At 48.1% G+C, this 23,781-nt stretch overlaps 1 protein-coding gene across 1 annotated transcript in view; it reads left to right on the top strand.

Annotated features, from left to right (window-relative positions):
* Positions 1–17,831: 17,831 nt before the first annotated feature.
* Positions 17,832–23,781, top strand: part of RYR2 (ryanodine receptor 2) — a 550,937-nt gene continuing 544,987 nt past the window's right edge. The window contains exon 1 of the mRNA XM_090263510.1: positions 17,832–18,013. Coding sequence (XP_090119636.1) covers positions 17,966–18,013 — 48 coding nt within the window. The 5' untranslated portion in view covers positions 17,832–17,965. The remainder of the gene's footprint in view (positions 18,014–23,781) is intronic.

The following is a 23,781-nucleotide window of genomic DNA, read 5'->3' on the forward strand; positions in this document are numbered from 1 at the left end:
GTACTCAGCAATTCGGGTATAAATAGAACGCTATCTTAAAAGTTATTATAATTGGGTGACTAATCCAGCCGAAGCAAAACCACTTCTCATTCACCCAAGCTGATTTTGCTGTGTCACAGGGTCAGCGGCCAAGAACAGCAAGGTGGGCGACCTTCCCCACACATCGTCGTTGGTCACCCCACTTTTCTGCCACCCGGCTTCCCACACTGGGCCATTGTTCTGGGGTCCAATCCAGCTTTTGCTCCCCAGCTCACCCACCCCTGTGGTAGGAAGTCTGAACAGCTCCTCCCTCCTCAGACAGGATTCGGAATGAAGACGTCAGGGTCCCGAGCGACACCAGGCCCCTGGGGAGCCCGGCGGCCTCCAGGGACTGTCTGCTCCCTGGGCTCACCACAGTCTCTCCCAATACGGAAGCTCTGTGGAGTGGATTCTGGATGACCCCCCTCGGCCAGGGTCTCCACCCTCTGATGGTGTATCTGGTGCAGCAGCAGGAACCTAGTAAGTCCTGGGTGCCAGGCACCCCATCGAACAAGTCATAGCTGATGACTATATGTTTAGGCTGTTCCAGACCTTGATGCCCAGGTCATGGTGCCTGCTCTGTCCCCAAGGCTCCAGTGTCCCTTGAGCGCTGTGGCTTCCCAGAGGGCTGGTCCTTCGAAGTCAGCTTCTGCGGCCTCTCGGTGTTCCCAGCACCACATTGCTGGTAGCGAGCCCCCACGCCTCTGCCCATGTCCCAGGTACGACAAAGGTGAGATGCAACCTAACAAGGATGGCAGTGCGGTAGCAGCAGTTGCCACACACTGAGTATCAGTGATATGCCAGGCGTGCTACCGATGCCTGTCATACAGCTTCTCCTTTAGTTCTTGCAGCAGCTCCTGAGGTGAGAATTTCCCTCCTTCTTTGCAACTTAAGAAGCAGGGTCAGTCAGTCTAGGTAACCCGCAGGGATCCATAATGCATAAGTGAAAGCTGGAGTTCAAATCCAGGTCCCCGTCAAGCTAAGCTCACACCCTCAGCTGACTTTCAACAGTATTTGGGGTTTAATTTCCTTCCTACAAGTACCTTTCTCCAAGAATCTGGAGGTAACGGGTGGGGATCACGTGAGCATGACTTCCTTCATCTCATTTGCATTATATCTTGGACTGCAGTAGGGCAGGTCTTTGTTTATTTACTTAGAGACGATAGTGTAGCTTCTTAAGAGTCTATCTGCACCGCCGAGAATGGTTGTGCAGTCCGACTCGGGAGTGACACGGTATCTGTCTCCTCCCGTGTTGAATCGACATCTTGCGATGATGCTGGAGTGTCCTCTCCAGTGAAGCAGAAGCTACAGAGCCTGGGCAGGGTGATATGGAGGGTCTGCTGTTGCCCATGCAGCAGACCCCCCCTCTCTTCACAGCTGAAGGGTCCAAGGGAAAGACGGAGTCAATACAGCTTGGCTTCAGGTGTGCCGCAGGAGTTGCGGGTGTTGACTACAACGTCAAACCGCCTTAGGGACTCCGGCTCCGGATTTTCTGTTGGGGTTTACTCCCTTAGCCTTTCCCCTGAAGAGGTATGCCACAAGGCAGCGGAGGTTTTTTGGAGTCAGAGTTTTCCTTCTCTGATGTGCCCTGACTGGAAGATCGAACCAGCGACACTTAGCTCGCAGGCCGACGCTCAATCCACTGAGCCAAACCAGCCAGGGGTTTTACTTATGTTAAATATTATCAAAGCACCTGGCTCAGTGCTGTGCACATAGTGGGTCCACCGTAGAGACTGAGAAATTACTGGTAGAGCCATGTTTCATGAACATAGTAGAGAGAGTAGCAACAGTAGGACCCAGCTCAGCTTTGTCCCAGAATCTGGTACCATTAACAAAACAAGTGCTTGACAGCACATTAGTGGCTATGAACTTGGCAGTGCAGGTCCTGTGTCTGTAAATGGTGTGCAACCAACAATGGCCCCTCATATGCTGACGTCTACTCTCTATAAACAATTCTTTTTTAGAACTAGTTCTTAATCCCCATGTCCCTTAGTTTATCACTAGTTTCTTGAGAAAATAATCTGCCCACATTCCCCAGTCACAGGATGGTGACTCAAGCCAGGGATGCGGGCCATATTCAGGGCAGGAGCTGGATGCCTGGCCCTGGCCCTTTGGGACCCAGGCCAGCACACCACAGCTCGGTGACCCACCTCCCGCTACTGACCACGGCCCTTGTGCTCCTGTCCTCCTGAGTCTGTGGTTGCCCGAGCAACCTAAAAATATTATTCCACATGTTCTTGGAACAAAATGTCAGTGCACTTTACTATTGTTTTAATATAAGGACTAAAGTGTGAAAATAACTGCTGCCCGGAAGAAATTCCACTCCTGGCAGGCAACTCCATTTGGAAAGCAGAGAGACAAAGTCAGGACGAAGAACTCAGGAGTGTCAGTGATGCTCGGGCTTATCAAAAGACCCTAGTAGATCAGTGAACATGCGATCAGGGCTTGTTGAATGAATGAGTGAATGAAAAATGTGACATAAACTGCTGACAATTTTAGGAATTTTAAAGGAAAACTCTTAATTCCTGGGTATGACCCTAAGTTTCAGGTGGGGGTTTTGTGGGTTGTGTAGCATCCCCCCCAAATCCATGTCCACATAAAACCTCAGAATGTGACCTTATTTGGAAATAAACCTTTGCAGAGGTAATTAGCTAGAGATCTCAATGTGGAGTCACTTTGGGTTTAGGGGGGTTCCTGTAGCCACCTGATGCCTGGTATCCTTCTGGGAAGGATGTACTCAGAGAAGAGGGCCATGGGGAGGTCACGTGAAGAGAGACAGATATTGGAGTTATGCTCTCATGAGCCACGGGCCACCAGGAGCCACCAGGAGCTGGAAAAGGCAAGGATGGGCCCTTCCTAGAGCCTTTGGAGGGAGCACAGCCCAGCTGGCACCTCCAGAAGTGGGAGACAATACATTTCTGTCATTTAAGACACTTAGTTGTGGGTAATTTCCTGTAGAAGCCCTTAGAAATTAATACAGTGTGATATTTAGGGCTAATATTGATGTTTTCTTATTTGCTTAGTAGTCAAAGGACATATCATGAACTCCCAAGGTGTGTGGAAAGTGAACTTATTATATGATGATGGCATAGAAAGACAATCCATTTTCAGCTCACTTGGAGGAGTTTCCTCTTCCCTGGCACAACTTTTTTCTACATTTATAGCTGCTCAGTGATGCAGATGTAACAGGAGGAAGAACAGCTGACAGTTTGAACTGACCAACTAGGACAACGGGGTTCGTGTTAGGGAGATGACTCGGGTCACAAAGGTGAGGCCCCAGGAGTGCAGTTGGGATGATAAATATTTTTTAAAAAGGAGAAATAAATTGCTTGGCATGAGGAAATGAGAAGAACGTGGCGTTTTCTTTAGTTGGCCTCAAAGAAAGAAAGAGAGGGGATCTTGGCAAAACAGAGAGAAGGTGAGACATGAAGGTGTCAAGGAGGCAGGAAGGAGAGAGAGTGGAAAAGGAGGGAGGGGGCGGAAGTGGGGGAGCACCAGAGGGACAGTGGTGAGAGAGGGGGATGGGGGGAGGGAGGAAGAGAGAGAGAAAGACGAGAGAGAGAGAGAAGGGGGGGGGTTTATCCAGTCTGATAATCTTACCTTTAATTGAAAAGTTTAGACCATTTACATTTAATGTAATTAGTGATAAGTTTGTCCCGTTTTTCTTTGTTTCTGTTTTTCTCTTTCTGCCTGTTTTTAATTCATTGAGTATTTTTATTTTATATATTTTATTATTATATGTATTATTTTATTTCCTTTTTTGCTTATTAGCTATATTAATTAATTAATTTACTATGGTTGCTCTAGGATTGAAAAAACATATCTTTAACTTATCACAGTTCAAACCTTCAAAGAATATCATATCTGCTTTCACATGTTGGGACAGAGCCTTGGGACTGTGTACTTCCACTTCCCCTCCCACCATCGTGTTATTGTTGTAACACGGCGTTGTAACTTCTTATAAACTCCACAATGCATCGTTGCTAGTTTTGCTTCAAATAGTCAACCATCACTTAAAGAAATTTAAAAATAAAAAATAAGAAAAACATTTCTATTACACACAAAAAAACCCAAATCATGTCATAGCCTTGCTTAAAACTTCCCAACAGTCCCCTGCCGAACGCACTTGGAGTAAAATCCAAACCCAGCACGTTCCACCACTTGAAGCTGGTTGGAGTGACAATATGTTTTCAGCATCTAGTTCCAGGCTCATGTCATGAAAAATTCTCAAGAAATGGTGGCTGGCTTCATTACTACGTTAATTTTTATCTCCGTGTAATTTACGTGTCTAAAAGAAGAGTCGATTAACCTAAATGAGTGCCCAGCAGTGACGCTTCCCTCCCTCCCTCCCCCTCCCGCTTTGCTGCGGTCTTTCAGAAAAGACTCTGTCCCACCGAACACATAGGATATTTGTCGGAGAAGATGACTTTTGGTTTTTGATGTTCCTCTTATATTTGTCTCATGCTTTTAATAATGTGTTTTGAAAACACAGAGATTTTCTGCAAGTTACTTGTCTTTTTGAAAAGACGTCTCTCGTTGTCTGGGCTCTTTCCTGGTGGGAGGCCGCCTTGTTCTGTCTTCGGAACTCTGAATTTAATTGTGCTGAGGTTACTGTGAGACAGAGCTGCTCAGCACCACGTTTTCACCAGGTCAGTGGACAGTCCTCTGTATTTCCCTCCTTGTGGGTGCCCGGTGACAGTTTTATCATTCCCTGGTTTGCTTCTGCTCCCGGTGCAGCATCCCGCCAGTCCGTGTGGACTATCCAAGTGCACCCTTGTTACTCATGGACCTACTGTGTGGACTTCCCAGGGCTGCTAGCCTCCTGCTGGGTCTCTGGGCTGCACTGCTGGGTGCGTGTTGCCCTGGAGGTGCCACTCTGTCCCCTGTGCTTGTCTCTCCCTCCCTGTCCGGCACTTCCCATTCACCTGCTGAACGAAAGGGCCCAAACGTCCTGGACATGCAGGACTTGCTCCTCCTCCCTCCAGCATCCCCACTCTCCCCATTCCAGAAGTACTGGTTTGCCTAGTGGCTCATTTGTTCCTTCTTTCAATCAATGAACCTTGACTCCCTACTGCACGCCGGGCACTGGGAGCCAGGGAGCTTTGAGTGCAGTGAAATAAACGGCTCCCAGCAACCTGCTGGCCTTTGGGGGTCCCTGTGGACCTTCTAAGTTGCTTCTGCCTGTTCTAATTGTGAAAAGTAGATGAGGACATTGAGGCTAGTTTCTGTCCTCTCCCTTCACTGATGATGCCATCTGGTAAGGAGGCCACATCAGTCTGCCATGGGTTCTGCTTCGTTTGCCGGGCCCCTGGTTTTCCCGGTACTGTCTGTCCCCCCGGGGCCAGCACTTCTTCCTGGCACATTGTTATCAAACAGCAGACACCCCCTCCTCCCAGAAGCCCAGGTAGGAGTCAAGCAGTGTGAGCAAGCACTCCTGCATCTCAGACCCTCCTTAGAGGCTTCGGTTCTGAATTGTTGTTTGATCATTTGCCCCTTTAGTTTCTCTGTCAAAAAGAAACTACTATGAGCTGAATGCCGTGGCTCCTGGACAGAATACCCGGGACTCGCGTCTTTCTCTCCTATTTTCCATCTCTGTCTTTTGTTCCACTTCCAGGAAATCTCCTCCGTTGTCACTTACAACTTCTACTGAAGCTTTCATTTCAGTTAGCACTTTGCACTTCTAAGGACTCCTGTTTTCTCGTTGTTTTTGCACAGGCAGCTGTTCTTGTTTTCTGCACTGTGTTCCCTGCTGCTGCGGCCATTATTTAAATTTGCTCCCCGTCCTCTGCTGTTCTTGAGTCTTGAGGCCTTTTCTCTGTTCTTGTTTCTTTTTCCGCAGAAATGGCTCTGTTTGTCCCTGGCTTTATATTCCTATTAGGATTGATGTAGAGTGTAAGTTAGGGGTCCATCTCAAGTTTCTGTAACACAGAGGCCCCCCAAACTACAATTACCTAAATGGATTAAAAAAAATCTGAATGGGCAGATGAGGGGTGAGTGATCCCGGCTGGTGGCAACTCTTCTCTACAAGGTCATGAAAGTCCAGCCAGAAGTGACATGGCATCAGTCAGGGCCGGTGGCTGGGGGGTGAGGTGCAGAGAGTGGCAGCTGGGTGCACAGACCAAGGCACGACGGGGGTCCTAACAGAGGACAGAGGTGCAGTGAGCTCGGCTGGCGGCCATTGGAAGCAGAGGTAGGGAGACAGCCAGCAGCACCCCGGCAGCTCAGGGCTCGGGCACAGCTCCCGTGCAGGACGGGGAGCCTGACGGGTGAGGCACCATCTCAGCCTACAGGGGGGTGAGGGCTCAGAGCAGGACTGAGGAGCAGGGTCCAAGGTGCTGAGCCCAGAGAGGCCTAGAGCCTCGGTGGCTGCCGGTTTGCTGCAGACTGTGAGGCTGTGGCTGCTGAGAGCTTCTGGCCGCAGGCTCCGGATGGACAGTACGTTTGTCACTTCAGCCCCATATGCTAGAACCGTAACTGCCAATGGGGTGGCGCTAGGAGGAGGGGCTTGAGGGTGGAGCCCTCCTGGGTGGGTGGATGGGATCAGTGCACTCATAAGAGGAGACTCCAGAGAGCCCCCGCATTCCTTCCACCCCATGAGGGCACAGTGAGAAGACAAGGTCTGCGGGGACTTTGACCTGCATTCCCAAGCTCCGGAACTGCAAGAAATAAGTGTCTGTTGGTTAAGCCACCCAGTCTGTGTACTTTTGTTAAAGTAGCCCGAACAGACCAAGACAGGCTCAGATTGATTTGGGAAAGAGGGAAGGTATCCCACATATGTCTGGGGTTACATGACTCCAGCTCTGGGGCGGGAGTCCCTAAATAGCAGGCTTATATTGAACAGTTAAGATTAATGAGTAAATAATTAAAATGCATTTTATGGATATGCAAAGTGAATAGCAGAAACTGAAAAATAAATAAAAAATGAAGGCAGAGCCAGAAAATTGGACATTTTTATATATACTTTATTAAGAACAAAACAGTACTTTCCATATATGGAAAAAGAAAAATGTAACATGAAAATGAATTGACTAAGCAAAGTACTTTCTAGGACATAAAATAAAAATGAGAATCCTACAAGAACGAAAGTGGGACAGTTTACTAGGAGGAATATGAAAAAATGCTGAAAGTAGGTAAAATGAGAAAAGTAATGCAAAGTTCATAAAGGAAAATTGAAATAGACTAAATGTCTTAGTCATGAAATATATATAGGAAAGTATGTCTACTTTCTAGGTAGACATAGAAATTTGATTTTAAATGATACCTACAGTGTGGAGACATTTAAAAAACTCTCTACTTATCTGCCCTTCAATCCATGTATCTATGTTGGAACAGCTCTATGTGGTTTTACTTTGGAGGCATAAACCAAATCTAAATAAGGAAAAACAACCTGAGTCATATGTATCCACAAGTCTTAGTTATTTACAGTCTTTGGTGTGGATACCAATAAAAAGAATCAGTTACATATTTCTGAAAAGGTAATCAGATGTCTCTAGGCTGATAAACATAACCTCTGCATCAGGAAAGGTGCTGGAGGAGAATAAGGACACATCCTGGGTGACGCTGGCCCAGCCAACAGTCAGACAAGGCCAAGTGCAGTCAGCAAAGAGGGGTGTGGGTGATGGGGGGGGGGAAGGGATGGAGAATACAGGACAATGTACATTCGGAAAAACCCCCTCCCTGGCTGCGGGGTGCAAGAAATAAGTGTCTGTTGGGCAACATGGGAACTGGGACAGGCTGTTGAAGTGGACAGAGGCTGATGTGTGGACCAGGATGCTGGTGTGGACCAGGATGCTGACATGGATGGAGGCCCAAGGTGTGGACCAGGATGCCAGCATGGACAGAGGTTGGAGGCATGAACCAGGGTGTCAACAGGGGCAGAGTTAGGGCTGCCAGAATTGGAATATACTTAGAGGCGGGATTTGCCAATGAATCTGATGTAGGAAGTGAGGAAAGACAGATGATCCAAGGATGCAGTCTGTGTTCAGCCTAATTGACTGAGCACCATTACCTGAGCTGGGAGAAGACTCAAGAAAGAGGTTTGCCTGGCCAGTGTGGCTCAATTGGTTGGAGCGTTGTACCATAAACCGAAGGGTCTTGGGTTCGATTCCAGGTCAGAGCACATGCTGAAGTCACGGGTTCAATCCCTGGCCAGGGTGCTTTTGAGAGATAACCAGTTGACGTTTCTCTCTTACAGTGATGTTTCTCTCCATCTCTCTCTTCCTCCCTTCCCCTCTCTCTAAAATCAATAAGCAATTCCTTGTGTGAGGATAAAAAATAAAAGAAGGAGGGGTTTGAAGAATTTGGGAGCTGTCCGTTCTGTTCAGGTGTCGTATTTGACTACCTGCTGTCTGTGGCCGCAGAGGGGTGGGTGCGGTTCTTGGTTGGATATAATTCCAGGGCTTGGGTGGAGTGGCTGGTATTTGAGATAAACCCATTAGAAGTTCCAGCATAGACCTTCTATTGAGACAACTCTTTGGGATCCCGGTTTCTCTGTGAGTAGTTACAAGGAACACCAGGTGAGTGGCAGGTGTGTGGTGGTTCAGGTGTGACCAGGTGTGTCTGTGGAACCAGGAAGAAGTCCAGGAAAAGCAAGAGCAATGAGGAGGGCAGAGTACACACATCTATAAGAGGGATTCCAGGGCCAATCTCTGTCCCAGGAGCACAGCCTTACCAGAGTTAGCAAATAAAGATATTGCCCGGGCCACGCTAACACTGAAACATTCGTTCATTGTGTATCTGAAATTCACATTTAATTCTGGGCAGCGCTACCTCAAAATCTACAAAGGTTTGCGGCTTCCACTTACCTTTGTCTCCCTGCGGGCCACGTCCCACAGCCGTAGCTCTTTCAGCATGTCGGGTTATAATTGCTTTAGACCCCTTTCCCTGTCGGACCTGGTGTTTCCTGAAGTCTGTGTGTTAAGCATCTTTGCGCATTTGTTCTGTTGAAAGATCACAGTTGAATAAGAACATGTGAAAAGCAGCTTTATTTCTTTCTGTCACTGTTCCTTTAAAACCACAGAAGGTCCATAAGAATGAAATGTCGGGCCCACAATTTAGAGGCCACTCCTGTCCCTTTTAGTCACAGAAATCGTCTTGGTTCAATACGGAAATGTTTAGCCCAGTTTCACAGTCATGATTTTAAACTCCCTACAAAAAGTGGCTCCTGTCCCAGAGATGGGACCCCCTGACTGAGAAGCCCCAGTTGGGGCCACGGGGAGCAACTCTCCTCCACCTCCCACTGCCCAAGGTGGGCCTGCAGCTCCACCCTGCAGCCTCTGAGGGTCCCGGAAGGAAGAATGGAGTTAAGATACTCGCCTTTGGCAGATCCTTATAGGAGAGTCTTTCTCTCAGTAGGTTCTCCAGGGTTTGCACCCCCCCCCCAGCTCCTTATTAGCAGAGATACCTCCCACCCCCGCTTCTACCCTCAGGACCCCAGCCTCTGTGTGGCTGCCCCCCGCACCCCGCAGGAAGCCCTGTGTGCAGGCTCCTTTACCACCTTAAGCTGCAGGAAAACACCTCTGTCCGTGGTCTGTGGATACAGCTGCCCCGTGTGGCCCTGTCCCCAGGGACGGCCTCTCAGATTGGCCTTTCTCAGGCGTGAGTCAGACACACATCTCCAAGGGGCTCCAGAGTAGTCTCCCTGTGGACTCTGAGGTCTTGAGGGGAGGGGACACGTTCCTCTTCCCTGGACCGACCTGGAGGGAAGGCTCAGGAGCAGGAGAGCACTTCAACTCTCTCCAAAGAAATCATCTCTCAGCCACTTCCCCCTGTATCCTGCTACACCCCCAAGGACGAAGGGCTTCAAATCAGTTTCCAGCACTGTCCTGCGATTCCTGCGCAAGTGTTCTAGACTTTCTCTCTGGAATGGCAGCGTCTTTGTCACTCACTCTGCTGACTTTGACTCTGGTGCATGAGCTGAAGCCAAGACAGAGGAGGACCATAGCACTGTCGTCTGTTGTCTTTGCAATTTTTTGTTTTGTTTTATTGGTTTTAGAGAGGAAGAGTGAGTATATATATATATATATATATGTGTATATATATATATATATATATATATATATATATATATTTATTTATTTATTTATTTCCTGTTCCACTTACCTATGCATTCATTGGTTGATTCTTGTATGTGCCCCGACTGGGAATCGAACCCTCAACCTTGGCACATTGGGATAATGCAGACACAATTTAGAGTGTGTTCCTATTCCAGGTATTGTTCTCTGCAAGTTATATTTGTTATCTCATTCAATGTTCATAGCAGTCTTGTGAGGTATTGTAATTATGCCTGTCTTATATGTGAGGAAACAGTGTGGACAGTTAGGTAAGCTCCTAGTAAATGGCAAGAAGGGCCTGGGACTGAGATTGTTTAACTTCAAAGCCTGCACTTCTGACCACTCCCCACTGTGTTTCTGGGACACGACCAGAGAGCAGGGGTCCATGGACTTTAGCCATTTGCCAAGTTAATAGCCAGGTTGGTGGAAGGCAGGGTGCCTTGGCGTTACAGCAAGTAAATAAAATTCCTCAGGTCGGACCTCCTAGCAAAATTCAACAGATAAAGAGAATTTTTACCCAGGGGAAGATTCCTAATAGCCAGGACTCTGAGCGTGGAGAGTTGGCTTAGACGTTAACATGTACAGACAACCGGCCTGGTTTAACCAGACTGAGCACACAAGGCCCTCTTCCTGAACACGGTGATGGTGTGCCCACTGGTGCCACCCACCGCCTCCCTGATGTCGCTGCCCACCGCCTCCTGCCCCCTTGCTCGCTCCCCTCACTGCCCGTCGCGCTGTCCGTGGAACACGGAACTGACCTCAGTGTGTCTGCACACCAGTCCTTCTGCTGTGGACAGCTAGTGGGCTCATTCCCTCCCTTGATTCAGGTCACTGCTGCCATGTAACTTCATCCGAGATGCCGCCCCTGTCCCTGTCCAGTTGGCCTGCAAAATGGCCCCTTCTGTTACTCTTAGCCCCTTGTCATGCTTTATATTTCCTCATAGCACTGGGTGCACCTGGCGTAGGTATTTGTGTAAGCCTGCTCTTCCCCTAGAATAAGCCCCATAAGCATAGGGCCTGTGCCTCATTCATTAGGACAAAGCCTGACACATAGTAGGTGCTCAATAAATATTTGTTGGAAGAATGGATGAAAGAAGAGTGAGTTAAAGAATTTTTCATGTCCTATGCTATATGGCATTAGAGAGATCGGTTCTATTCGGGACAGACTTTGAGTTCACAAAGATTTTGGGGTTACTTTTGAGTTGTAAGCACATTGAGGTGGTTGGTACCTTGCAGTCAAGTAATGACCGCCATGTGGGAGGAGTGATAGAAAAAAGAATGGTGTTTCAAAATTAAATTTTCTCAGAAGGGAAACAAAAGTGGAAAGTTATGCACAAAATGGTAGCAGTGACTAGCAAAGTGTCACCGCGGAGAGAAGATTTTCTAAGTGACACCCAAGAAGAATGAGATGCTGGCAGGAGGTCAATGGTCTCTGCTTCTGGGTATTGCATTGGTGAGGGGGTACCCTTAGACTAAAATAGTCCTGGGAAATGGGGGATGAAGGGCTGTGATCCATGGGAGGGATCAACTGGGGAGAGTCATCAAGGCCCAGAACCTTGGAGAATGGAACAGATTTTGACAGGATTTTGTGGACCTAGGTGGCAGAAGAAATAACAAAAGTAAAGGTATGGTTGAGTAATGCACACATTTTATCTGAGGAACAGTAGTAGCTTTGTTTGGGGGCAAAACAAGGGAATACTTGCAATAAATATTGAGAAAGTATTGGCAGGTGTCTCGGAGCCATTGTTCAATGGTGTCCATGGTCCCTGGGCAGGAAAGTAACGAGACGGAAACATTGTTATAGGAGGTTGTTCTGGACGAGTCTGGAAGGTGACTCACTGTGGAAAAGGGCAAAACCCAGAAATATTAGTTACGAAGTCAGGGATATAATTCGGTGATATCATTAGTTACAAAGTTAGTGACATAAGGACAAGAGTCGGGCAGACATTTTTTACCCATAAAAAGACACCTTTGTTGGGAGGTGGCGGTGAGAAAGGTTTTCATCGGCTCAGGCTGCAATAACGAAGTCCTGTACACTGAATGACTTAAACGACAGCCACTTTTTTCTCGCAGTTCCGGAGGTGGCACATCCAAGATCATGGTGCGCACATGGTAGGCGTCACCCTAGGGCCTCTTCTTCTGTCCCGCAGAGTACTCGCGTGATCATTTTTCTTCCTCCTCTTACGAGGGCACTAACGCCGTCATCACATCTCACCATAAGGACCTCCCCAAGGTCCCTCCTCCACAAACCACTACAGTGGGCTTAGGGCTTCCATGCGTGAATTTGGGGCAGGCGACACCAACATTCGGTCCCTAATAGGGAGGGGTGAGAGAGGATGATTAATTAGGTTTCCGATGTGGCGTGTGGTACAGTAGAAACAGGCAGACCTGGAGAAAGACCTGCCCTGGGCTATGTGACAGCACAGTGAGCTGCTTGTGAGGTCGCTAAAGCTACCTGAGTTGGAGATGTCTCTGGGGAGCCCACCCTGCCCAGGAACACCCCTCCCAGTGGAGAAAGGGCTAATCAGCCAGCTTTCAGTCAGGTGGGGTCAACCCTATCTGTGCTGCCAAGGGCTCTGCTGACCCAAGAGGTGGATCATGTGCAGTTCAGTCCCGACCCTGGACATCAGAAGACTAATTATAGTTTGGGGCTTCATAATTTTGAGATCACTTAGGGAGCTGATAAGATACTGATGTGTAACTTTCCAGTCTTGAAAAACTGCTTTCCCCTGCAGCCTTGGGGGCAGGCAGGGACTGCATCTCAGTTCTGAGCACACAGTGATCCCGTCTCCTTCTCAGGAATTCACTTGGCATTCCCAGAGCTCGCAGGACCCCGAGAGTTGGCTGGAAACCAGGAACAAAGCTCCTGGGGCTGCCAGAGCCCTTTTTAGTTCCTGCTAGTCTAGATTCCTCTGTGCGCACCACGCGGGGGTGGGGGAGGGGTGGCACAATGACAGCGCTCAGGTTGAGTTCCCTCATCACCAGGCAGAGCGGAGTAACGTCAGTCAAATCACTTCACTTCTCCAAGCCTTGTTTCCTGCTCTCTGAAATGGCATTGGGTGAAGACGAAAAGAAACAAAACAATGTGCCTGGAGTGCAGTAAACGCTCAGTACAGGAGCCTGTATCATCAGCCTCATCTTAGCCCTCCTCCCTGACGTCATTCCGGACCACCGTGCCTGAACACAGAGCCCGAGCTTCAGGCTCAGCTTGTGGTCGGTGCCCAGGAGCTATTGGCATTTATTTCTAGTTCAGGTGCACAGCAGGGCGAGAGTATTTTAGAATACCTGTAATAAAGATGTAAATAAAATGGGAATTTTCTAAAATTTTGGTTTGTTAAGTCCTGAAATGGAATAAGAAGAAAAGCAATTAAACCTTTCCTGGAGGTTTGAAACTGAAAATCTGGGTTGACACAGAATGGGTTAAATCTCCAAATATTAGGGTCTCTTTAACCCCAACTTTATAATGACCTAATGATAGTTCCAAAGGCATTAAGTCTTTGATAGCAACACTGTGTATTTTGATTGACTTTCTGCAGAATCCTCTCAGAAGAATGTTCTAATGCTCATACGCGTCATTGGCCGGTTTAGTAAATCGTGAGTCAACATGAAAAATCTTACGTCTCTTTTAATTTTTCTTGTGTAAGGAGGTCTAGAGACCTGCTAAATTAACAGCAGGCTGTGCCGGCCCATTCTGAATTAGATGACTGTAGAAAATTCTACTGAAAAAAATGTTAATGGTGATGGAAGGAGACCTGACTTGAGGTGGTGGACACACGATAGTGTACAGGTGATGTGTTGTGGAATTGTCACCTGAAACCTGTATAATTTTGTTAACCAATGTCAACTTAAGAAATCCAATAAAAAAGGGAAAATAATTCTTTCCCTCTCTTGTAGGATATAAAGTTGGTAATAAACAGAAAACACTTCCAAAATTTGGACTAAAAATATGGAAATATCATCCACTGAACTATTTTATACTATGATTAACAGCACCTTAAAATAGAGTGTTGTGGGAAGCACAACATTTGTTGAATATAAATATTCCAATAAAGCAATATTAAGATGACAAATATCAGTAGTGAAAAGCAAAGTAAACTATTATATGTAATATGTATTTACAAAAGAGAAACATTTTAATAAACATTACAAAATCAATAGATATTAAGTAATGGATACTTATGAAACTTCTAAGTAAATAAAATATTTTCTATTCTATAAACTATAGTTTTGTGGCTATGAAAATGAATACTTGCTAATCCCTTATAGCTGAATTCTACAATAAGAATTAGACATTGAACATAAACTTTAAACTGTACCTAAATTATATTTTTCTCAATTAAAATTATATTTAAAATTGAGTTAGTTCTCATCCTATCATTCTATGTCATTTCCAGTCAAAACAATTTTTCTTACTACAACTGTTCACCAGAAAAAACTAGAAAATCATACATAAACTAAAATGACCCAAACAGTCAAATTTTTAAAATACTGTAACTAAAATATTCCTATAGCATGTAGCAGCTTAGGTAGTTTTCTTATAAAAATTACCTCAACTTTTATCATTATAAACTATATAAAAAATATCAGAGTACCAACAATAATATGACATCCACAAGTTCACCACAAACGAAGCCCTTGGCTCTATTTGCTTCAGTTCTCCCTCTGCCAGGTAGGACAAGGTTCTGGGTGGTTCTTACTCAGTGCTATTCTTTCTAAATGTTAAAATGTGGCACAGTGTTTTATAGATGCAGCTGTAAACAGGATACATGAAAGGGGGAACCCCAAAAAACAGAATTATCTTCTAGAGGGCAGACCCCTCATAGTACAGGCTTCACCTGCTAGGTGAGTGTTCTAGGAACCCATCTGTATCAGTGTACTAGCTGGCATTGTTGTGAGAGGCTGCATTTGGCCTCAGTGAACTTTTTGAAGACTCTTTCAATGCACTTGCCTGTTTCATGATGGGTGATTTATGAATGCATCTGCCCATACCATGCTGAGTGTTCAGCAATTTCTGAACAAAAATGGCATGACTCCCATTCTTGCCTGGAGTGACATTTTTTTTTTTTTTTCCTGGATGAAGAAAAGTTTTCAAAGGGAAACATTTTGCCAATATGGTAGAGGTGAAAGAAAAAATGGTAGAAGCACTAAAAGACATCAAAATCGATGAGTTCAAAAACTGTTTTGAGTGGTGGAAAAAAAGTCTTGATAGGAGTATTGTATCAAATGGAGAGTACTTTGAAGATGACTGAAGTTTAAACATGTAAGAATAAATACACAATTTTTAATAAGTAAATTCCAGGTTTTTTGGGCCCCACCTCGTATAAATGACCAAACGGAGTATATAAGTAATGGTTACTCTCCCTTCTAGAGATGGAGCTTTGGATGCTCATCCCCCATCTCCTTTACCTGTTGCAAGTAAATAAAACTACCTTGTGACAATCACGTCTTCTTCTTCAATAGAGCACCCCAAGTGGTGAGCCCCTTGGATTTGGTAACACTTTTAAAAATAAATGTTATGGGCCCTGGCTGGGCAGCTCAGCTGTTTAGAGCATCCCGAGATGCCAAGATTGTGAGTTGCTGATTCGATCCTGGGTCAGAGCAAATACAAAAATCAGCCCATGAATGCATAAATAAGGGGAACAGACTGATGTCTCTCTGTATGTCCCCCTTCCTCTCTCTAAAAAGTCAACAACGACAAAAATTAGAAAAACAAATACTATGTATCATTCTCAAATGTTTTTATACTTTAGTACAGATTAGAGATTTATAAACCTCATACTACATTATTTTTGTGTGTTAAAGTTCACACAAATGGTGTATTTTATAAACTTCTTTGCTTTAAGTCTATTTGCTGTCAGACTGTACATGGGGAATAACGGTCATTTGGTACCTAAGCCTTAGCAAGTATATCACTTATGTCGAGAGAATTAAAGAAATAATAAATATAACTCATCAGAGAAGTTTAAAGCCTGGTTAAAAATGCCAAAATGAAAAGTGATGAGTTCGATTTTTATACTATTTTACCTACCATGTGGGTAGAATGGAATAATTCCTACACAGAATGAGTGTTTGCTTTAAATAAGAAACTATGAATAGCTCTGCATAAAATATTGAAAAGGTCAATTTGATATGTCCTAAGTTGGAAAGATAAAATTATTTAACATAAATTTTGAGCCAGTTTCAGAAAATAGTCACTGTCTGTGGAGCCTGGGGTCTGCCGTGAGCACCCTACCGAGGTGCTTAGGATAACAAGTCAAATTATAGTGGTTTAAGAACTGATTAGCCCTGGCTGCTGTGGCTCAGTGGATTGAGCGTTGGCCTGCGAGCCAAGTGTCACTGGTTCAATTCCCAGTCAGGGCACATGACTAGGTTGCACAGCAGGTCCCCAGTTGGTGGCGCGTGAGAGACAACCACATAGTGACGTTTTTCTCTCTCTTTCCCCTTATCCCTCTCTCTAAAAATAAATAAATAAAAACAAATAATAAAAAAGAACTGGTTAGTCGTGGGTCAATACACAAACATGGTTCAAGTACTTAGGTAAGATGACCAGGATAAAACAGGACAGAGAGTTAATAAGTCGTACCAGGAGGGAGGGTCTTTACAGACTTATCCTTGATGGTGTTGATGCTACTGAAAGCATGCAAACTAGCTCACTCAGTGTAAAGTTAATGAAAGCCGAAAATGAAATGGAAACTGCATAGACCTCACTGATGGATTTTAATAACTAATAGATGCTGCAAAATGTGCAGGGTAGGCAATGCGGCATCTTGGTAGGTCCGACATCGGAACCTTTGCTTTGCGCACACTTATTTTTCCGTATATTAAAGAGAACGGTTGCGGACTAGAAACGAGAGATAAATGTTTTCTTGTCCGAGTTATCTCGGACCAGCCGTTGGTTAAATGGCCGTTTGGTGGCCATGGTGTGTGGGATTGCGAGAGCTCCGTGTTGAAATCTGCGGAGGAGTGCTCGAATTTCTTCAGAAATTCCCGGCTTTACAGTGAGGACAATGGGTTCCCAAGTCTGCGTCTGGAGCTGTCAGTGGCTCAGAGGTACAGGCGTTAGTTACCGCGTCCTTCAGTGCACCTGCCTGCTGTACGGCGGCTCGCGCCTCTGGCCCGCCTTGCATCACGGTGTCGGGCACGGCCCGCCAGCCGTCTGCTGAGTGTTTTGTGGACCATCTGAGCACCGTGCACGCTGTACGGTTCACCTGTGAAAGCATGGCACCCAGAAACTAGATGCTGAGGAGTTCTCACGTGGAGAGGGAGTAGAGGCAATCCAAGTGTAAAGAACTGTGTTAGGTAACCTTAACTTGGAGATTAGCCGTTCCGTGCACCCCGCAGTGCTGGGGCAGTTCCTGTCGCAGCCCCTCGAGGAAGAGAGACTCCGAGAACGGGGTTTGAGGGCCCAGGGGCAAGTGAATAGCCTGGGCTCCACAGGCGCAGGTGGAAGGAACTGCGCGAGCCAGGGCGCCCCGACCCGATACCCGGCACGGCCAGTACGCGGCGCTGGCCCGGGCTCGGGCGGCGGGGAGCGGCTGCGGATCACCTGCCACCAGGGGGCCGGCCCTCCCGCCGTCCCCGCTCCGCCCCCGCGCGCCAACCCGCCTCCGGTCGAGCGCACTCTCTGACCGGGGAGCCTGCCGAGCATTTGCCGCTGCGGGCGCGCCGGGTGCGGATCCCCGCGTCCCCCTCAGCTCAGCGTAGGGAGGCCCCGCCCGCCGCCGCCGCCGCCGCCACCGCCACCACCGCCTCCGCCTCCGCGGTGCAGCAGGGCCGCCCGCGCTCGGCACCCGGCTCCCAGCCCCTCCACCCGGCTGTGGGCAGTGGCGGCCGCAGCAGCAGCAGGAGCATCAGCCGGGACAGTGCGAGGGGCGCCGGGCCAGCAGGCGGGAGCCATGGCCGATGCGGGCGAGGGCGAGGACGAGATCCAGTTCTTGCGGACTGTAAGCGCGCCGCGTGTGTCCCCCGGGGAAGAAAGCCAGGCAGCCCCAGAGGGGTCTGGGTGGGGGGCCTGAGTGGGGGACGCAGTGGGGGAGAGGCCTTTACGTCGGTGCAGGTGTGCTTGCTGGGAGAGAGGCAGCCTGCGTGTCCGCGCGTGTGGACAGCGAGGCACGGAGCACGGCGGGCGGGGGCGCACGGCGTCGCGGAGCAGCCACGCGGGGGAGCAGGAGGGGGCCGGTCTGGGCGAGCCGGTCCTCGGACTGGGACCTCACGGGCAAGCGGCGCGGCCGTGGGCGCGGGGGCAGGGGTCTCGGGCTGTCGGGCTGGCTCCGCGCTCCCACACACCTGGGATTCGCCCTCTTGGTGCAGCGAGCGCCGCGGCCGCCGGGAGGAGACGCAGGACGCTGCCGGAGGTTTTCCCCAGGGCAGAGGCTGCCAGGGGACAGGGTCGCCTGCGCGGCCACCGCGGTCCCGGGCTGGGCCGTAGCGCCGTGACCGCGGTGCTGTTACCGCTTGCGGAACGTGGAAGGGCCGGGAAACCAGTGTGTGCGGAGGCGGGGGCCTCGCGGACGTGTCGTTCCCCAAATGCTGCTTTTCGATGCGGAGCGCAGCAGACTGTGTGTGTGCGTGTGCCCGTCTGTGCGCAAGGGCAGGGGGCTGCCCGGAATCTTCACATCGGTGGCAGCCGGGAAAGGTGGGCTCCGCACTAGAATCATATTTTCTCCGTAAGCGCGTCTTGGCACCGCTCCGTCCTCGCCGCTCCGCGCTCGCTGCAGAGTCTTCCCGGGCGGGCGGAGGCACTGCTCGCCTCAGCGGGAACAGCCTCTGCCTCCGCGCAGAGAATAACCTAGTTAGCGTTTGCGCAGCCTTTCCCTCCACTCCAGCCGCCTCTCCGAAGGCTCTTTCCCCGACAGGGCTCCCCCAGCCCCTTCCAGGGCCGCAGCTTCTGCTGCCGCTTCTTTCCTCCACGGGGAAAAAGATGTGAACTCCCAGTTACAGTCACCTCCACAATCACAGAAAGTCATGGAGATGTTTAGATTTTGAAACATTAACCGTACAGTAACTTTTAGGTGTGAAAATAGTCACATTGAAAGGGACTGTTTTGTCCTCTTCTATTTTTTTTTTTTTTTTGCACTCGTTTTTGTATTAAGCGGGGGAAAGCCTTTGGAAAGGAGGGGACCCAGGGTACACGGCAGAAGGCGAGCCATTTGGCCTCACGCTGCCTGCTCTGCACCGTTAGGAAGGCGTGTGGAGGCGGTGCCGGCCCAGGACCTGTTCACTAACACCTTGCTCATGGGGAGTAGTTGAACCCTACCAGCAATACAGTGTGTTTTATTTTATTTAATGGAAAACTGTCTATAAGGTTTTAAAAAAATATTAAAGATGTTTCTTAAAACTACGAGATCTTTTGCTCAGGTGGCAAAATATTTGGCTACTGTGTCATTTTAAAATTCGTATTCCCCAAGCTCCATAGGGTTAAAATTAGCTAGAATATTTGGAAGGTTCCATGCACTCCGGGGCTTCCTGCAGGCTGAAACGTTAAGCCAGGCTTGGGGAGGTGGTGTTATCAGAATACTTAATGGGCACCGAGGTCGTGCACGGCCAAGGGGGCCTCTGCACATATAAAGTAATGCTGAGCCTGTGGCCCTGACGGCTGTCTGTCAGCTGCACCAGCACCTCTGATAAGTGGGTGCTGGCTGGAGATCTGGCAGCCCCAGGCCTGGCTTGTTCTTTTACAAAAGCACGTAGGTTGTTGTGCTGCTGATAAATGACCTTGAGGGAGGTAGCACAGGGGAGCCGCGGGATTTTTTGGGTGTAGCATGAACATCGAAAAGGAAAACGTGCCTTTTCTCTACATTTTTCATTTTTAGTATGGAAATTCTCAAATCCTTTACCAACTCCTCTGCCCTGCCCTTGCTCCCTCCCATCTTAGTCTCTCGATCTGAGAATGTTAATGGTTCAGAAATGGTAATGGAATTAGTAAGGGAGAGAATGCAGTTCCTACAGTAAATTATCTCCTTTTCCTGGGCATTTAGTTCCCTGTTGAATGCAGTCTTATTCATATAAGTTCTTTCTTTCTTTCTTATTTTTTTTAAAAAACAGATTGCCCAGGGAGTATCAACAATCTGTACATTAGATAAAATAGCTATAGATTATGGATTAAGCACAATAGCTTAACAGAAAAGAAAACTGAACAGTTAATCATTAAGGGACAGTAATTGTGAACAGACATTTCATATATTCTGATTAAGCATCTTCAGTATTATCTTGGATTTTAGTCAAGCACTACAGTTCATGGAGGCATTTTTGTCCATGGTCATTTTTTTAAAAATCCCAAAATAGAGATTTATTTAGTTTATGCATAAAAATCACCAATTATTCCTCACTGGATTTTAACATACATCAATTCTTTGGGGGTTCCTTTATTCACCCCAATACTAAAAAATACAGCTCTTTTTAGCGCCAGGAAGAACAGTTAAGGCAGCAAGGCGGTTCCTGGGTCTCCCCCGTGAGAGAATACACACGGTAGGTAGTTTCTTAGGTTGGACAAGCCATCCCTGAAGAAAATAATTATGTAGAAGAATGCTTCCAGCTATAAAAACCTGTCTGGAGAAAGACAGTAAGAAAGAGCGGGTGCTGTGAGGCTGAGCTGTGCAGCCGCACGAGAACACTCACCAGTTTGTGTGTGTGTGTGTGTGTGTGTGTTTTTAAATCCCATAGTGGGGTCCCATGTAATTGCAAATCAAATTCCCTGTGGTCCTTAAAATACCTAGGACATCATGGATACAGATCCTTAGGACATATGCTTATTTTCAAAGTGAGGTGTATGATAGGGCTCCCCCAGAGTTATGCTCTGAATGGGGGAGCAAATAAAAAAACCCTAGGAGTTGATTTATTAGCAACATTAATTGATTTTTACCACACTGACATGAAGGTATAGTCAGTCTGTGCTGTTGTGAAATTCAAAGGTGATTCTGAAGAAGGATTGTTATTTATTGCTTTGCGAATATAGACCCCCAAAATGACTGAAAAAACCAGGGCCATCCCCTAAAGACCCTGGCCAGACTCTGGGCTGCTGTGGGGAACACAAGCTGGGGGTTGCCCACCAGCCTGATTCATAGTGATTTGGGTTTGTCTGTTTCTGCAAGTGGCTGCATGCAGAGGCAGTGGGTGGCCTGGGTGTGACTGCCGCTGGGCACGCCTGCGCCTTGTGCTTGAGCTCCACATTCATCTTGGTGTACATCCCATAGATGATGTCAGCAGTGACCATGCAAGTGGCCAGGAAAAGGCATACCTTCTCCAGGCACTCTGCCTCTGTCACGTCCTGGCCCTTGGGGACGCTTTCAGGAGGTCAGACTTCCAGGGTGCCGCGTATGCTGCTGCCTGGAAGATCTTCTGCACAATCGATCTGGCCCTGGTGCTTCTCGAGGGCCGACTCCTAGGCCTTGGTCCTGTCGGTGCAGATGAGGTTGGGTGAGTCTTGTCCTGCTCCCTATCACAGACGCTCTGAAGGAAGACCTGGATGAAACGGAGGCCTCTTTTTAGCCACGTCAATGCCAGGATGACCCCTACTTTGGGCCACTCTGCTCCGTACACTTTCTTCTCTGCTTCCAAGGTGTTCTGCAGGGTCAAGAACTTGGCCGGGTCAGTGGGGTACACAACTTTGATTTTTGTAATGTTGCCACTTACGTCCACCTTGATTAGCGTAGACCCGGGGGCCCCAAGGCACGGGAAGAAGGGTAGCAGGTGGGACACCACCTTGAGGAAGGGCCAGGTCTTGATCTGCTCATCCTCAGGCAGTGGCTTCAGCAGGTGCTTGGCCAGCAGTGCCAATTTGGAGTCGAGGCCTATGATGATGCCTCAGCTGGCACCATGGGAGTCCATGCCAATCCCCCAACTTCTATCAGCACTGGGGTCCTCACTGCCACCTGCTGCAGACCCTGGGGACACCAGCGTCCCATGAGCGTTGTTAATGGCTGTGTGTGTGAGTTACCTGCAATGCTGTGAACTGATTCTTTGTTTGAAGGGGAGTTTTGTCCATGTTTAGCCTGTGCGCCATCTCTTTTCCAGTCTGTGGCTCTGGGTGGGCTGCTGCTTCTTCCACCTGGTTGTGCAGGGGAGTGCTCATCTTTGAGTCCATGGCTCCCCGCAGCTGGAGGTGCGCATGCTCTGATGTGTTTATCTCTGAGGGAAACTGGGAGCACATTTGTATGCACTCTGGATGTGCTGGGACACTTAGGAGAACCCTGTCACAAAATACGCCCTGAACGGGTTTGTTTACTGTCACATCCAAACACACCCGTGATCTGGAAGCAATGTGGCAATGTACTGTGATGAGCTGTTTAAAAACATGGATATTTTTAGTTACACTCCTCTTTTTTTCCAGGCAGTCTTAATGAAGTATATAGAAGGCATTCCTTGACTTGAGGAAAAGCATGATGTAAAATGAACTTGGTCAGGGTTGGTCTTCCTAAGCACTTGGCCTTTCTCTCCCTTGCGTAAGCACCTTGAGTCACTCAGGGGGATGCTGGTCTGTAGTTTGTATTTATGTGTAGACTGAGATGTAGAACAGTCTTGGCCGCAGAGTTCATTCCCGGGGACTGTGTTACAGCTCTCCTCTGCAGGATCAGCTGTCTGACAGCACAGTTTTCCCAGTGCTTATGCATCTTGCTTGATGGTGAGAGGAAGCATCTTAGAAAGTATTCAGCAATTAATAGGAACAGTCGTAAGTACAGAGGCCAAAGCACGCGCCTGAGTGGACGGGGCCGGAACATTTAGCCCTGGCAGGAAGGCACAGGAAGGCTCATTGCGCAGGGCCCGTGCTCAGCGGTGCAGAAACAGCAGGCCACTCCGGTCTCCAGCCGGTGTCCTTCCCAGGAGGGAGCTGCCGTGTCCTCAGCAGCTCCGGCATGTTTCAGGCTTTCAGCAGACGGGATGAGGGACTGTCACAGAGGACAAATGATAGACTCCAGGGGAGCAGTAAGAATCTGCCCCTTCGCCCCCTTGGTAATGAGGCAGGAGGGGCTTTAGATGCACGCTGTGGCGTTTTTTCGAGGAGCTGATGGAAAGCCCGCCTACGCTTATGTCATCAGACCTACTGTTTTTTGACTTAGAAATTGGTGTGCTCATAGTGGCTGCAAGGACAGGACATAAAACACACGGAGGGCACCAATTTACTTGACATTCAATCTTCCTTGTCCTTTGGCTTCAGTTAAGTGTTCTTATCTGTGCTGAGTTATCCCCAAACCAATCACGACTGCCGGGCGACTGTGCTGCTGCCAACACCCCGTGGGAAAGCAGAAGGCAGAGTGAAGCACCATTTGCCTCCTGGAACTCCGGCACCGTGGGGATTTTATCAGGGGATAATTCAGAGAAGCATCTGTGGAGCACCTTCCATAGGCATGGCATGACGTGAGATATTAAAGAAGCAACCAAATAAGGAGACGTGGCAGCTCTCATTATAATTGCAAAGAGAAGATTTAGAGGCTGGGGGGTACCAATGAGAAGGAAAAGCACACGTATAAACTTGAGGGTATTAGGGCAGGAGGAGACCTTCAGAAAATGTCCCCCCGGCCAGCCCTGATGGCCCTCCCATCATTTTGCAGAGTAGGAAGCTAAGGCTCAGCGCTGCGATGACTGGGTACGTAACCCTGGCCTGGATGGGTCTCATGACAGACGTGTATTTCTCACTGTTTTGAAAGTTGGGGGTCCCAGATCAAGGTGCCAGCAGATCTCACGTATGACGACAGCCTGCTCCCCAGCTTGCAGA

The sequence above is a fragment of the Furipterus horrens genome, unplaced genomic scaffold (genome assembly GCF_987537825.1).
Source record: "Furipterus horrens unplaced genomic scaffold, mFurHor1.1.pri manual_scaffold_15, whole genome shotgun sequence".
Lineage (NCBI taxonomy): Eukaryota > Metazoa > Chordata > Mammalia > Chiroptera > Furipteridae > Furipterus > Furipterus horrens.